The 13754-nt window shown below is 32.8% G+C and overlaps 1 protein-coding gene across 1 annotated transcript; it reads right to left on the reverse strand.

The window, feature by feature from the left end:
• On the reverse strand, positions 7490 to 9293 carry LOC18589774 (serine/threonine-protein kinase UCNL). Its single transcript, XM_007014897.2, has 2 exons — positions 7902 to 9293; positions 7490 to 7702 (listed from the first exon to the last, which is right to left on the reverse strand). Exon 1 carries the CDS (start codon positions 9186 to 9188, stop codon positions 7929 to 7931), a length of 1260 nt encoding a protein of 419 aa, XP_007014959.1. The 5' UTR covers positions 9189 to 9293; the 3' UTR covers positions 7490 to 7702; positions 7902 to 7928.

A 13754-nucleotide genomic window follows, 5' to 3' on the forward strand; every position in this document is an offset into this window, starting at 1 on the left:
AATAAACATTTATATATATATATTAAATATATATATATATATATATATATATATATATATATATAACTATTGGTTGTGATCAAGTGCTAATATTTTTATAGCGATTAATCAACCTCTTAAACTTCATCATATAATTTAGTCTGACGTGTATATATATATATATATTTTGCTTTTGTTACACCATTGACTAAAGATATATATACTTCCTTCATTTCAAATTAAATATTCACTTTACTATTTAAGATATTTCAAAATAAGTTTCACTTTCTCAAAATGAAAATGTTTTTCCAATATTGTCTTTCATTTAAAATACCTTTAGGAACTCTTTAGTTTTTATGTCACTTGAAAGGTAAAATATGTAAGTAAGAAATAAAATTTTTAATTTCTAAAATTTTATACCATTTAAAGAATAGACTTTCAATTTGAAATGGATGGAGTAAAATATTAATTACACGCAAATATTAAAATATTTTAAAACATCTCTCTCCCAAAGAGTAAATAGCATGGAAAATAAATATAAAAAACTATCAAAAAAAGGATTATAAGAACTTTTTAGAAACGTAAATTTAGAGTGAGATTATATTTATTGTGCTTAAAATATCTTAAAGTCTTAGAGAAGTTGAATTCATTTTTACCATTTTAATCATACGAGAGCATGATTTCTTCTTTTTTTTTTTTCCCTCTTTTGCTAGAGATGAGAGTATGATTGTTTTGGGATATAGGAAGAACTTACCACAAATGAACATATGTACCAACTTGAGACACTCATGATCTTTGAGCAACATATATAGCTTCAAATGATTATATTTCTGACTAGGAACACAAATTAATATTGATTGTATCACAGTTGTTCTTTGGTAGTAGTCATGTCAGATAGAAAGAGTTGTCACAAGTAAGGCCCTCGTTTAAGCAGAGATATAATCAAGTTCTTATCATGTTCTCGGGCACCACTGAGGCAACATGTAGTCAACCTAGATTCATAATTGCAAATAAATCGTAGCCATGAATTGGAAAGCAGTAATTAAATAGGAGGAAAAGTTGTTGGGTTTCTCCGTTGTTTTCATCATATAATTAAGTAAGCAATCATGAACCATATGGTGCAAGTTGGGTGGATCGAGTTCAAGCTGTAGAGCCAGATGGTTTAAGGAGTAGCGAGCAAGTGTATCCCACTACATCATCATTCATCACATTCACACCCCAAAAGGAAGCAATGAAGATAATTTTTCTCTTCCAAGACAAGTAGAGATACTAAAAAAAGAATATATCTCTCTGAAACAAACTCTTTCCCCCGTTTCCTAGTTCAAGTAGCTTCCACTCAAGAGGAACTCGATGGCCATTCACAAGATTTGTCTCCATGTAAGTGGAGAGAGCTAGATCCTTTCAATAATTGTGACCCATATGTAAAAAGCATTAAATACAAAAGGGATATACCGTTGAAGAATGGTGCATTTAATTGAGAAAAACTTTTATAGGTAAGAGATGAACATCATTGGAAAAGGATGCATAGATCAGGAATGGGCAGAAGTGAAGCAAGCAGCAACCATACAGACGGAGTGCAAGGGTTAAAGTAGTACTGGTCAGGTTGGCCAAGTATGCAAATATGTCACTCTTCTCATTGTTGAAGCAACCGCTTACTTGTTATTACTTCTTTTACTTAGGTTCTCCCTCTATTAAGAAAAATGAACCATTATTATATTTGGATCTATATACCAAGCAAGCAATAATTTTGAAATTCTAAATGGTAAAATATAATTATGATGTAAAATACAAAATAAATAAATTTATTTTGATTAACTATGCTCAAAAGTGGAATTATATTTAAGTCATTGTTAATTTTTTTATCACTTCTTTTTTTGCTTTTTATTAGTATTTTGCTCTTGCATTTTAACAACTTTTGAGAAATTTAAAATGTAAATAGCAAATATAAGTGAATAACAATCACACAAAATAAAATATTTATATTTGGTTGTAAGAGAATAATTTCGATCCTTTTGTATAATTCAAAATTAAATAAAAGTCTACATATACGACCGCCCCTCCCTAAAATTTTGAATTACTTAAATTAATAATGATGCTTTTAGTATCAAAAGATGAAAAAATAATAATGGAAAGTAATTTTGGATTGTAAAAAAGAAAGATTAATTTGTACCAAAAAAAGATATAGAAACTGGAACAAGAGTTTAATGTATATATAAAACTTTGAAAGGTCCTAAAATAAAAAGATAAAAACTTAATTTAAAATTGAAGAAGTAGCAAGTACAATAGAACGCAGCACAATTGTGTGTTCGGGAAAAGACTTGGAAAGAAGAGAAACTTATGCCGAGGGAGATGAGAAAATAACATGAATGAATTAATTAATGATCGTTTTGCAGAACCACAAAATGCAGGGCCAGCAGAGATAGGTACATGGCCCATTTGAGGAAAAATCAGCTTGGATTAATGCTTCATACATAGCCATTTCCTTTCAAGTCATCCATTAAAAAATCAGAAGGCTTCCATATAAAATCAGAATACTTCTTTAGAATTACATACATTGATAGTCAGTGATGCACTTTTTTATACAAAATATTATAGCTAATTACAATCTATGTAATAAAGATCATATCACCTAATAAAGATAATGTCCTACAATCTAATTAGGAATTATGCTATAATCTAATTACGAATTATGCACAAAATGAAAGTTAATGATTTTGTAAATATGAAAAGGAGTGATTCTGTACATATTAAAACGAGATATCATCAAGATCGTCAATATCCACCCTGGCAGCAATGCAAGAAGGATGGTGGGCAGGACCAGCGTTCAAAGCCAGAACTTTCTATTTGGGTTTTAGGACATATTCTAAACTTGAGTCACAATTTCAATAGATATAGATATATATATATATATATATATATATATATATATATTATATATATGTATATATTGTTTGNTATATATATGTATATGATGTTTGGCATCAGGCTTGACCCTCATCCAAAGTCAGCTTTTGTGATAAAAAGACAAGGTGAAGGAGGTGTCTGCCACATTTGGCAGCCAAATGTAGGATAGGCGATTGGTTTTGCCGTTTAGAGACTATGGCCTTGGAGTGTTGTTAGAACAATTACTCACTCTTGGGCTAGCTAGGAAATGAACCCAAATATTTGAATTCCTGAGCCTTAGTTTTTGGATTGGATTCAGGGATAGGAAGCGGAAGCTGTGCTACCAGCCCAGCCCAGCCCAATCCTACAATCCTTCAACCACCTTTGATCCACACAAACTAAAGACCGCAGAAGCCGAAAAACACAAAAGTGTCTCAACTCCACTCTTCCAGTCCCTATTACCCACTTATTGCAATTTTGCTGAAATTTGCTTCATTATTAAGTCATGTGAAATTAATGTAAATGAGACTTTGTCTCAATGATAAAAAAAAAATCTTGATATCTTGAAATAGTCTCAAATTAAAATCTTATTAAATATGAATTTCATTTATTAATTTTTTATATTTTTGGAAGAATAGAATTTGAACCCAACTCATGGAATTAATTAAAGAAACTTTTTTTTGGATCAAATAACTAATTACCACCCAGATGCATCATGCATATTAAAAATTAGTTAATTATAATTTTTATTGGTACATGTAAATTAGTTGTTTGCATGTGAAATGCAAACTAATTAATCCAAGTGGGGTTTTATTTGTTTTATTTTTTAATTTATATATATAAAAAATGATGGTCTTTCATTTCATAAATCATGTCCCTCCTTTTCTTAGGATTGGAATATGAAACTTTGATTCAGCTGGTGGGATATAAGTTGAAAGAGAGATCCTATTTGCTTTTGAGAAGAGTCCTTCAGAGCTCAAAAAAGGCTGGTATTCAACTGAAGCTGCTGGTCCCATGTCAACAAATTTGCAATCAAAGGTTTTACCCTTAACCGACACACAGAAAAGCCTTTAACCTTGTGAAAGTAAACTTAATTACCTTCCCAAGAATCATTACCGTGACCTTGACCACTGCATTTCCCGCTGTTCCCTGTAAACTCGGGAACAAGGCAAAGACCGCATCATACTCTTAACACCACTGCTGACCTCCGCTTGACTGTTTACAGGAACCCTATAATTGGATTACAACCAGGTATCTATTTTGTAAAGACTTCAGTTTTTTTATAATATTAGCCTCATATATTAATTAAATGGATTAAATAAAAATACATTATATATATTTTGTTGTTGAGAATGATCAAACTAATTAAAAGCTTATTATATAGAGGTTGTACGTAGTTATGCATGCTTATCAATTGGATTATGTTTGGACCACTTTAATACCAAAAAAAATGAAATGTTTGGGTATGTGATCGGGTGCTTACATAGCTAAACAAAGATGCCATATTGAAAGAATTGAGGAGGTTGAACTTGAAAGAGAAACGTTCAACTCAAGTACTCCATGGCCCCCTGAACCCTTATTTTCAACATTTAAAGTGGCTTTCGTGCCTTTGGAACCGACCACGAAAGTAGAAGTTTTACCTTTGAAAAGGAAAAACTAATCTCATTAGCGATGGCCTATGGTCTACATCTAATTAAGGCAAAGCAATTAAAAGGTTAAAGTTTTAAAGTTACTTTGAAGTTTGAAGTTGAAAACCATGTTAATTAAATCCCAAAAGGGCATTGGAGATTCATCCATCCAAAGCCTGAATTCCCTTGACCAATCAATTGGAAGTCTATGACAAATGATGCAGCCTAACATCGAAACAGAGGGTTCCAATGCAGGGTCTTGGTCAAAACAAGAGCGTGAAGTGAATTTGTATGGAGAAATGATATAGAAACAATTTGAATAACACAGATAAATATAACAGTAGCCCTTCAAATTTATGTTGTTTAAAACACATTGTCATTGTTTAGATGGTTTGCTTCATAAATTGGTTTGTACACGACAAATCATATAGACATTAATTGGTGGACAGGGCTGGATCGACATTCAAAAGCATTTAGACAAAATCCAGGCATGGAAATGAAGCCGTGCATGCAATCAGCATAGCCCCTACCCACAGCTTCTTTTGTTTTGGGTTTGTGGGCCGAGTGGGTGCGGCTGCGGAGGCTGTTTACTCTTTTTTTCTTTATTTTTTCAAATATATTTTTCTTATTCGAATTCGAAATTTTTTATATTATTCTTATTTTAAAAAATAAAGCAGGGTTCTGATGCCTTTTCTCAAATTAGAAAAGAAAAGCAAAAAAAAAAAGCCTCTCTTCAACCACTGATAATGGCATGAGCTGTAATTTAATAGAAATGCATGGGCTTTAATTTTGCGCCAAAGTTGGGACAAACGTTACTTAAGAATGACCTCATGCCTATTAATTTTGGACAAGGGTACCATTAATAGGCTCCATAGTGATTAGAGGATTGGGATATCATCGACGGGAATAGTGAGGGACTATCTTCACCAGAGCATTTCAAATTAAATAAAAAAAAAATTTATGATTAATTATTATTTACAGGTTTAGAATCTCTTCTGACATTAATTTCTTAATTAATAGATTAAAATGTCTATTAATCACATTTTAAAGAGAGCAACCTTCTCTTTATTATTTTGTAAACAAAAGAAGGGGGGCAGCCCACAGCTCTTTGATATGCAGGAAGAGAAAGTGATAGGGATAGGGATTGGTATAGGAAAAAAATGAAAATGTGAAGCGGGACTTGATTGTTTTGTTAAGAAGGAAGGGTGAGGGCCACCCTGTAAGCTGTTCTCTTTCCCGATTCTATTATAGACACAAGGGGGAGACCATTTTGCTTGGGGCAGGGGGGGGCCCTAGTGATTAAATTGCAATGAGCCCATGGCCATGAGCTAAATGACAAAAAGTCCATTTGTTCCTTAGTATGGCGGCCTCCTTTTAAGTCACAGTCTCTGGAAATATTGCCAACAAGTAGCCTTCCAGGTAGCCGACAATTGGAATAATTTGCAGTCCAATTTATTAGCGTTGTGGAAACCAAGTTCCATTCTTTGCTGCTCCACCCACCTGTAGATAGATGCCACAGCATTATATATAGATCCATCTATAACAAATCAACTCCAACTTTACCTCTTTGTGCACTTTTGGCTGATTCAACTCAATGATGACAATGAGTTAAAACGAGAAAGAATACTCACATATATTGAATTGTATTCTACATTGCTAAAGTGAAGGTATGATATCAATAATACCATTTAATTTATTATGTCCATCTTAAGGAAGCTAAATTCAAGTGTCATAGTTAATTAGTAAGTAATTAAAATCACATAAAAAAATAACTTAGGATATTGTAGCAGCCTAATCATGCCTCGAGACATATGGGTGTGAAAACACTGTATATTTTATCTTTAAAAAAAGTTACATCCTTTTTGTCCACTTTGCTGTACAGCCCTCACTCAAAGTTGGTAAACTTTGTACATTATTGTGCACACGGATTATTGCCCTTCTGGTTGAAGAGTAAATTATTGCAACCTTACAATTTTTCTTTCTATTCTATTTAGCTCCAACTCCAACTAAAATGTCGATGATATCAAGGTGTACCTAAATTAACCGGAGGCTGTCTTTCATCATACTAGTATTTTTTATTTTTTATTTTTTACATTTTCACCTTCCTCCTCTCACTTCATTATTATTTCCCACCGTTTCTTTCAATTGTATCTGCATTAGTACGTTTGGGAGCACGTAAGACCTCGGAAGATCACAACTTAATTACATTGTATCCCCTTAGATGATGATGATGATGATAAAACTTTTTATTATTATTAACCTTTTTAGCGGGAGAGATTCAATTATTGATCATAAACCAATTGGAGGCCAAAGAATATGGAAGTCGTAGGAATTGATTATAAAATTTAAGAAAATGGTATCGTAAGTTTAGAACATTTTGTCTCGTTATCATATGGCAGCTACCTTTTCTTCTTTCTTATTTTTTTCCTTTTGTGTTTATTGATATTTGTAAATAAATTAATTACGTACAATTACATTAAAATTGAAAGGTAATCTTCCAAGCAACTTCCTCCTCCTGCTTCCCTCTAATAATATATTACTTGGAAGAATTCTTTCTCTGTTCAAATACTTTAACCCTAAGAAATGCCTCTTACACCAAGAACTAATGTTATGGATTTTTTTTTATATATTTATTGATGGAGTCAGCTCTTTCTTCCAAATACCATAAAATCAGCAACATTAATTGAATTAATTTTTATATTGATGAGAAAATTCATAGGGAAAAAACAAAAGCTAGAAGGGTGAGCACGTGTTAAGGGAGAAGGACGGAAGGAAAGAAGGAAGGAAGGCGGTAGCTTTTCGTGGTAATTATATAGAGAACAGTGGAACCCTTGAATTACCACTCTTCACGGAACCAACAGTATTACCATTATTATCTTTCGGTAACACAAATGATTTCGATTTAACCACTTGAGCCCACTTATCCCTACATCTCAAAGCTTCACTCTAACACCTTTTTCCCATTTTCAAATTAATTCCTCATTTTCCTTGACCATAAATTATTCTATCTTGTTCCATCCCCATATTGACCGCTGTCCTTGTATAATTATGTCCATACAAGAATAAAATAGCCTTAATTTCCCTGTAAGATTCTTCGTAGAATTATTATTACTAAGAAATGCAACAATTTCTTTCGTACCAGGAAAAGACCTTTTCTTTTCTTTCCGAACCAATCCTCACGGCGGAGCTTCCAATACACGCGCTATGACGGTCTAGTATAAAAAAGTAGTAAATAAAAAAATTACTCATCAAATAGTATAATAACCCTGTAAACAATTGTATAATACTACAATTTATAATGGCTTTATACCACTAATCCCCGCCATTTTCAGGTTTCTACTGTTATTTTATGTACACTACAGAATGAAAACTAAAAAGAAAGAAAAAGGAGTTTATCTAACTGAGCCTTACACGTGCATGCAAACTCTCACACGTGCGTTAGTACTCCGTAAAAGAAACATTCCGTCTATGATCCGATGAAGGTGATGGCAACGGTGACGGTGGCATAGACGACGGAGCCTTCAAACTCTGGAAGTATTCCCTTATGTCCATTCGTCCGGGGGTTACTTTCTCCGTCAAGTCGCAGTCGTCTCTCGACGGAATATACGGCGGTCGTAACACTTCAGTTAAGAGGTCCCACCTGACCCCTTTAAAGAACGCTTGCTCCTTGATCTCGCATGCTCCTCTGTGATACCCGAGTCTCTTTTTGGGATCCTTTTGTAGTAACCGTCCGATCAAATCCGTCAAAGCGTTTCGTTGTCCCATGAACTCCGGCTCTTTGGCCAAAATGTTTCGAAACGTCTCTTTGCGATTCCTCCCTTTGAAGGGCGTCGTCCCGTAGAGCATCTCGTAGGTTAGAATTCCGAGAGCCCACCAATCGACGGCGAATTCATGTCCATCTCCACGTACTACTTCAGGTGACACGTATTCCTCGGTACCCACGAACGAGTTGGAACGTTCCCCGTTTGAGAAACTCAGCTTCCGTCGACTCACTGGGCTGACTCGGGCTGATTTCGCTTTCTTCAAAGCTTTGTTATACTTGTTATCAGGTACAACGGGGATCCAACGAAAATAGTTTCGTCGATATTTACGTCGGACCGGAATTTCAGACAAAGAATTCTGATCCTTTGTCTCGTCAGTTAAAATATCTGATAGTTGCCTCCTTTTTAAGTTGCGCGAAAGGTCGAAATCCGTTAAAGTTGCGTGACCTGACTGTTGAATGAGGATATTTTCAGGCTTGAGATCTCGGTAAACGATGCCCAGGGAATGCAGGTGCTCGAGAGCGCAGAGGATCTCAGCCAGGTAAAACCGGATAACAGCAGCGGAGAAGACGCGATCGTTTTGACGGTAACGGAGGACGTTGAGGTCGGAGCCAGGGCAGTAAGGGACAGCCCAAGCAAGGAACTCAGGGGTTTCGAGACGACCTAAAAGACGAGGAAGAAATGGGTGGTGAAGAGCTGGGTCGGGAGTAGAAAGCCTGGTCAAAACCCCAATTTCCCAGAGGGCCCGACGATCAGCGTCATGTTTGGATCTTTGGACAACCTTGAGGGCAAACGGGGAACGAGCGGTGGGGTCGGTGACTGTGTCGTGGGCGAGAAAGACAGTGCCCATGGCTCCTTTGCCAAGGATTTTGATGGCTTTGAGGTTGTCTAAATCTAACTCAGGTGGAAATGGTGGTGAAAATGAAGGATTCTCCATGTGAGAGCGAGAGAAAGAGAAGAAAGAAGAGAGAAGAAGAAAAAGGAATAGAATGTTGGGGGAGAGAGAGATGGTTTTGATGGTTGGGGTTTGGTTTATATAGTTTGTTTTTGGTTTGTAGTAGTCTATCTATATTTCTTTTGGGGTTGGGGGTGGGGGGGAGGCGTTGAGGTGAGGTTCTCTCGGTGTGTGTGGAGTGGTACAGGGGTTTTGGCTCCTACGTGGGGTGGATCGAAATACTCCATCCAAATCAAAGTTCTCTTCATTTGGCCTTGTTTACCCAAAACAAGAAAATCACAACTTTTTCTTAAAAAGCAAACCCAAAGTTTTAGCTCATTATATCAATTTGCTCCATATTTTCAGTACATTGCATTTGCATTTTTATCTATTATATTATTGTGACACTTAGACCTAACACTCTCATTAAACTCACTTTATTACCTTTTTTATTTTTTATTAATCACAAATTCTCGTCATGTTCAATTCTTTAGAAAACATAGTAATATATAAAAAAACAAATTATTCGAATAAATTAAAAAGAATTTTGACATATTATTTTAAAAACTCTTTAATTATTCAAATAAAGTTAAATAAATCTTTTTTATTTTTATTTTGAATCCAATAAGCGTATGATTAAGGATTAACTAATTATTATTAATCAAAATATAACTTTTTATTTTATATCATGTGACACTAATGCGGTATATTGACATGTCAAACTAGATTATAATACAATATGTTGAAGTGGCATAATAGCATGACAATGTGGTATTTTTCACATTTTACATCAATATAAAGTCTACATAAGTGTAAAATGATAAATGATATTTAAATTAATGATAATTAATCAATCGTTTGTCATAAAGAATTATTTGATCTAAAATAAAAATATAGTATAAAAACTTGATGGAATCTAATAAAAAAATAAAGAATTATTTAAAATTTTAAAATAATTCAAAGATTTTTTCAAGCATGCATTATGCGTAATTTTTTTTAAAAAAAATTAATATAAAACACACTAAAACAACCAATAGGAAACAAAGAAAGTATTATATATTCTATATAGTAATGGTGTAATTTTTTAAATTCACAAAGGAATTTATAGAATTGTATTGTGTCATATATATATATATATATATATATATATATGTATATGCTTTATCGAGTATTGCCCCGAGACAACAAATATCCCCCAGTAGTAACTTTTACAAGGACCAAATGTCCTTCACGAGTGTCCTTTATTCCATCGTGCATTGCGGTAGCCACCATTATTATTTTAATTATGAGAGTAGAATAATTTTACTCAAAAAATATATATATGTAATTGACACCCAAATGGAAGGAGGTCTTAAATGCAATGAGTCGGTTAAAGTGGGTAGCCCTTTCTTCTTTTTTTTTTTTTTCTTGTAAATAGAAAGTAAATTTGCAAAGAAAAAGTGGGCACACGTGTTTGGAGTAAAGAAAAGATGCATAGAGCCAAGCAAAAGACAAAAAAAGATTGGTTCTGTACGATTTTCACATGGGGACTACCCATAATCTAAGGGCAAAATATGATCGTGCATCTTGATGAATTTAGGTTATGCTGTTGGAATGTTGTCACCTTCCAAATTCCTATCTATTTTTTTTTATCACAACATTAATTTTTTTAATATAAAACGTCAGATGAATGAACTATTTAGGCTATTAAATTACGATAAAATGTATTACATCTTATAAGATTGGAGCATTCCAAATTAATAAAAACAAAGATTTATTTGTAAAACTCATATTTAAAATTATATATTTTCAAAATCGATGAGCTTATTAATTGAACCAACCGTTTATCAGACATAATAATATTAAGTTTTGAAAATAGGTTTCACTTTATCTAGTGTTTTTTTTTAGGCCAAATAATCTAATTGTGTTAAGTATTTTTATTTTATTTTGAAGATACCCTTTCAATTATTGAAGCTAGCATGTGTGTTGCACTAAGTTAAAACAATAGAAAATTGAAATTTGATCAACTATGCTTAGAAGAGGTCACAAAATTTTGGGGAAATGTCTCCTGTCGTACTTGGTTTATATTTCTTTATAGCCAAAATGTCAGAGTAAGGGCCATCAATTGTCGTCTTCAGTCACCTCTCTCTATATATGGACGGGGTAAGAACAATTCGAGCACAAGAAATAAAGGGGATAAATTAAATTAGAGTACTTGTATATAATAATAATAATTAAGATCGTCAGTTGATTCCTCCAAATTTTTGTAGTTTGTGACAAATGATAAGAGAGCATAGTATATGAGAGTATTAATCGAATCCAAGCAAACCTTAAATTAAGATTTTCAATATAAATGATTAATTTGCTAGGAAGAGCAGCCGATGTGTATAAATATATCTCGCTATTTAAAAAGTTGGATTCGCCTTTTATCTCAAATTTATATATATATATTGATGGAGCAAATATTTAAATTTATACAAAAAATAATTTGAAGAAAATATTAAATAAAAAATTAATCGATCATGTCTGTTCTACTTCTTATTTATCCATTCATTTTAATGTCAATGAAGACCCATGATATAAGGGTCTACCCAACATATTTAATTAGTTTCTAAATTCATCAAAGCTTAGAACAAACAAACAAAAAAAAAATTCTATAAAGTTTTGGTCGTTGGGAAAAAATAACGTGGATGGCTTCAAATATAATGCTATAGTTTAAATGTTTGTAATTTATATAAAATTGCATAGATATAAAAGTGTCAAACAAGCACCTCTGAAATGTTAATTATTGAGGCATTATATACACAAGAGTATAATAATGCAATAATGCCTTGAAATTTTAGGTGGAAGTGTAGATTAATGGATTTGATTTCTATACTCTCCCTTAAAGTGTCTAATAACCTATTTAACTTACAAAACATGTTATCAAAAATCTGACAAATAAAAAAAATCGAGATTGTTTAAAATTAAGGTTGCAAGAATTTTGCAGCCTTTTGACAGAATAGAAAAGAGAGGGGTTTGAGAAAGAAGAGCAATCGAAATCAGGTCCTGATTTGTTTGATTATTCTCCTTTGAAAAAGTATTAAATCCAGATTTATCGTCCTGACACGTGTTGTAGGCATAATGATTATCTCTTTTTTAATACATGAATTTAAAATACAAATTTGATTTGCAGATCTATTGCCTGACATAATTATGACTATAAAGTAGGAATTAAACTGTCACCTAAGTTTAGTATTTTTAAGGTGAAGTTTGTTACAAACCTCTTTTGGTATTAGATCATGAAATCTCAATTTTTTTTTTAACATTTTTAGTGATTCTGATTGAGCCTGTTAGGTGGTGCTGGTGGATCAAACCCACCCTTTGTAGCATCACCTACAAAATTCTATACAAAGGAAAATACATTGATGCTTCAACTCATCTTCTAATTGTTTCTCTCCATCCAGGCAACCCAAACGAAAAAACATAAAGGGCTTTAATTTATGATTTTTTTTCTTAATCCCTTTGTGGTATATCCTAATTAATCTCTTTTATATTGCTCAAATTTGAGATTGGATCTCCAATTTTGGGTAACATGGTGGGGAGGCTCTCCACCAAAAAATTTCCTAATTTTATCCCTTCACCAAAATACTTCAAATAAGAAAAGCTGGGATAGAAAATTCCATAACTTTATAATTAACAAAATCTTTCTTCTTTTCGATGGCATTGTTTCTTGGTGATAATGCGGAGCGAAAACTTTTTTTTTTTTTTGGAGATTGATGTGCTCTTTTCTATTTTCATGTCTAATTATCTCAAGGTTATGAGATTACAATGATTGTACCTGTTTATTGATATTAATTGATTTTATTTTTGATTGAAAAAAAAGAAGAAATGTCTCAAGATATCGGGGTAATTGTTAGAATTGGCTGTGAGTTTTCAATTTTCAAATCTTATAGAATCTTAGAAAGAGAAGGATGGTATTCATAAGATGAATAAGAGCTATCATTTTTGTGAGTTTAATGAGCTTTCACACGTGCCAAAATCAATATATATATTACGAAGATGTCAGACTTTTTCGGCCCTTTAGTTATTTAGGTCCAACAACATATATAGATGACAATATATACATTTGAAAGTGACAAGAAAAACTAAGATTTGCTCAATCACATGATGCATTGAGTGTTTGATTGCTACAATTCACTAGCATTGAGTAAAAACCTGTGGTCCTACAAATTGCATCTCTTGTCGATTGACTCAAATGGCAACCTCGATTATCAAGAGCCATTGAGACAGTGGGTCTATTTATTTATGATCAGTCAAACTGCAAATTTCCTTTCCATCATTTTAGCCATGAAATTTCATTTTTGTTACATGTACATCATAATATTTTATTTTTTCTATCTCTCTAAACCCTAAAAACATAAATAAATTGTATCTGACTTTTACTTTTCAAAAAAAAAAAATTGTATCTGATTTTTTGTTGAAAAATCTTATCAATACATGTCCCAACGTTCAGTGTTGTAAAATCATCCGTCTGTGAGGTTTCATCCTACAACATGGATATATATTAGTGTTAGGTTGTTTGAACATTCCTAAGATTACATAATTTAA

This window comes from Theobroma cacao, chromosome 9, assembly GCF_000208745.1.
Source record: "Theobroma cacao cultivar B97-61/B2 chromosome 9, Criollo_cocoa_genome_V2, whole genome shotgun sequence".
Classification (NCBI taxonomy): domain Eukaryota; kingdom Viridiplantae; phylum Streptophyta; class Magnoliopsida; order Malvales; family Malvaceae; genus Theobroma; species Theobroma cacao.

What these genes read in the sequence shown, in the direction of transcription:
- LOC18589774 (XM_007014897.2), bottom strand. Translation starts at nt 9,188, where the DNA reads ATGGAGAATCCTTCATTTTCACCACCATTTCCACCTGAGTTAGATTTA.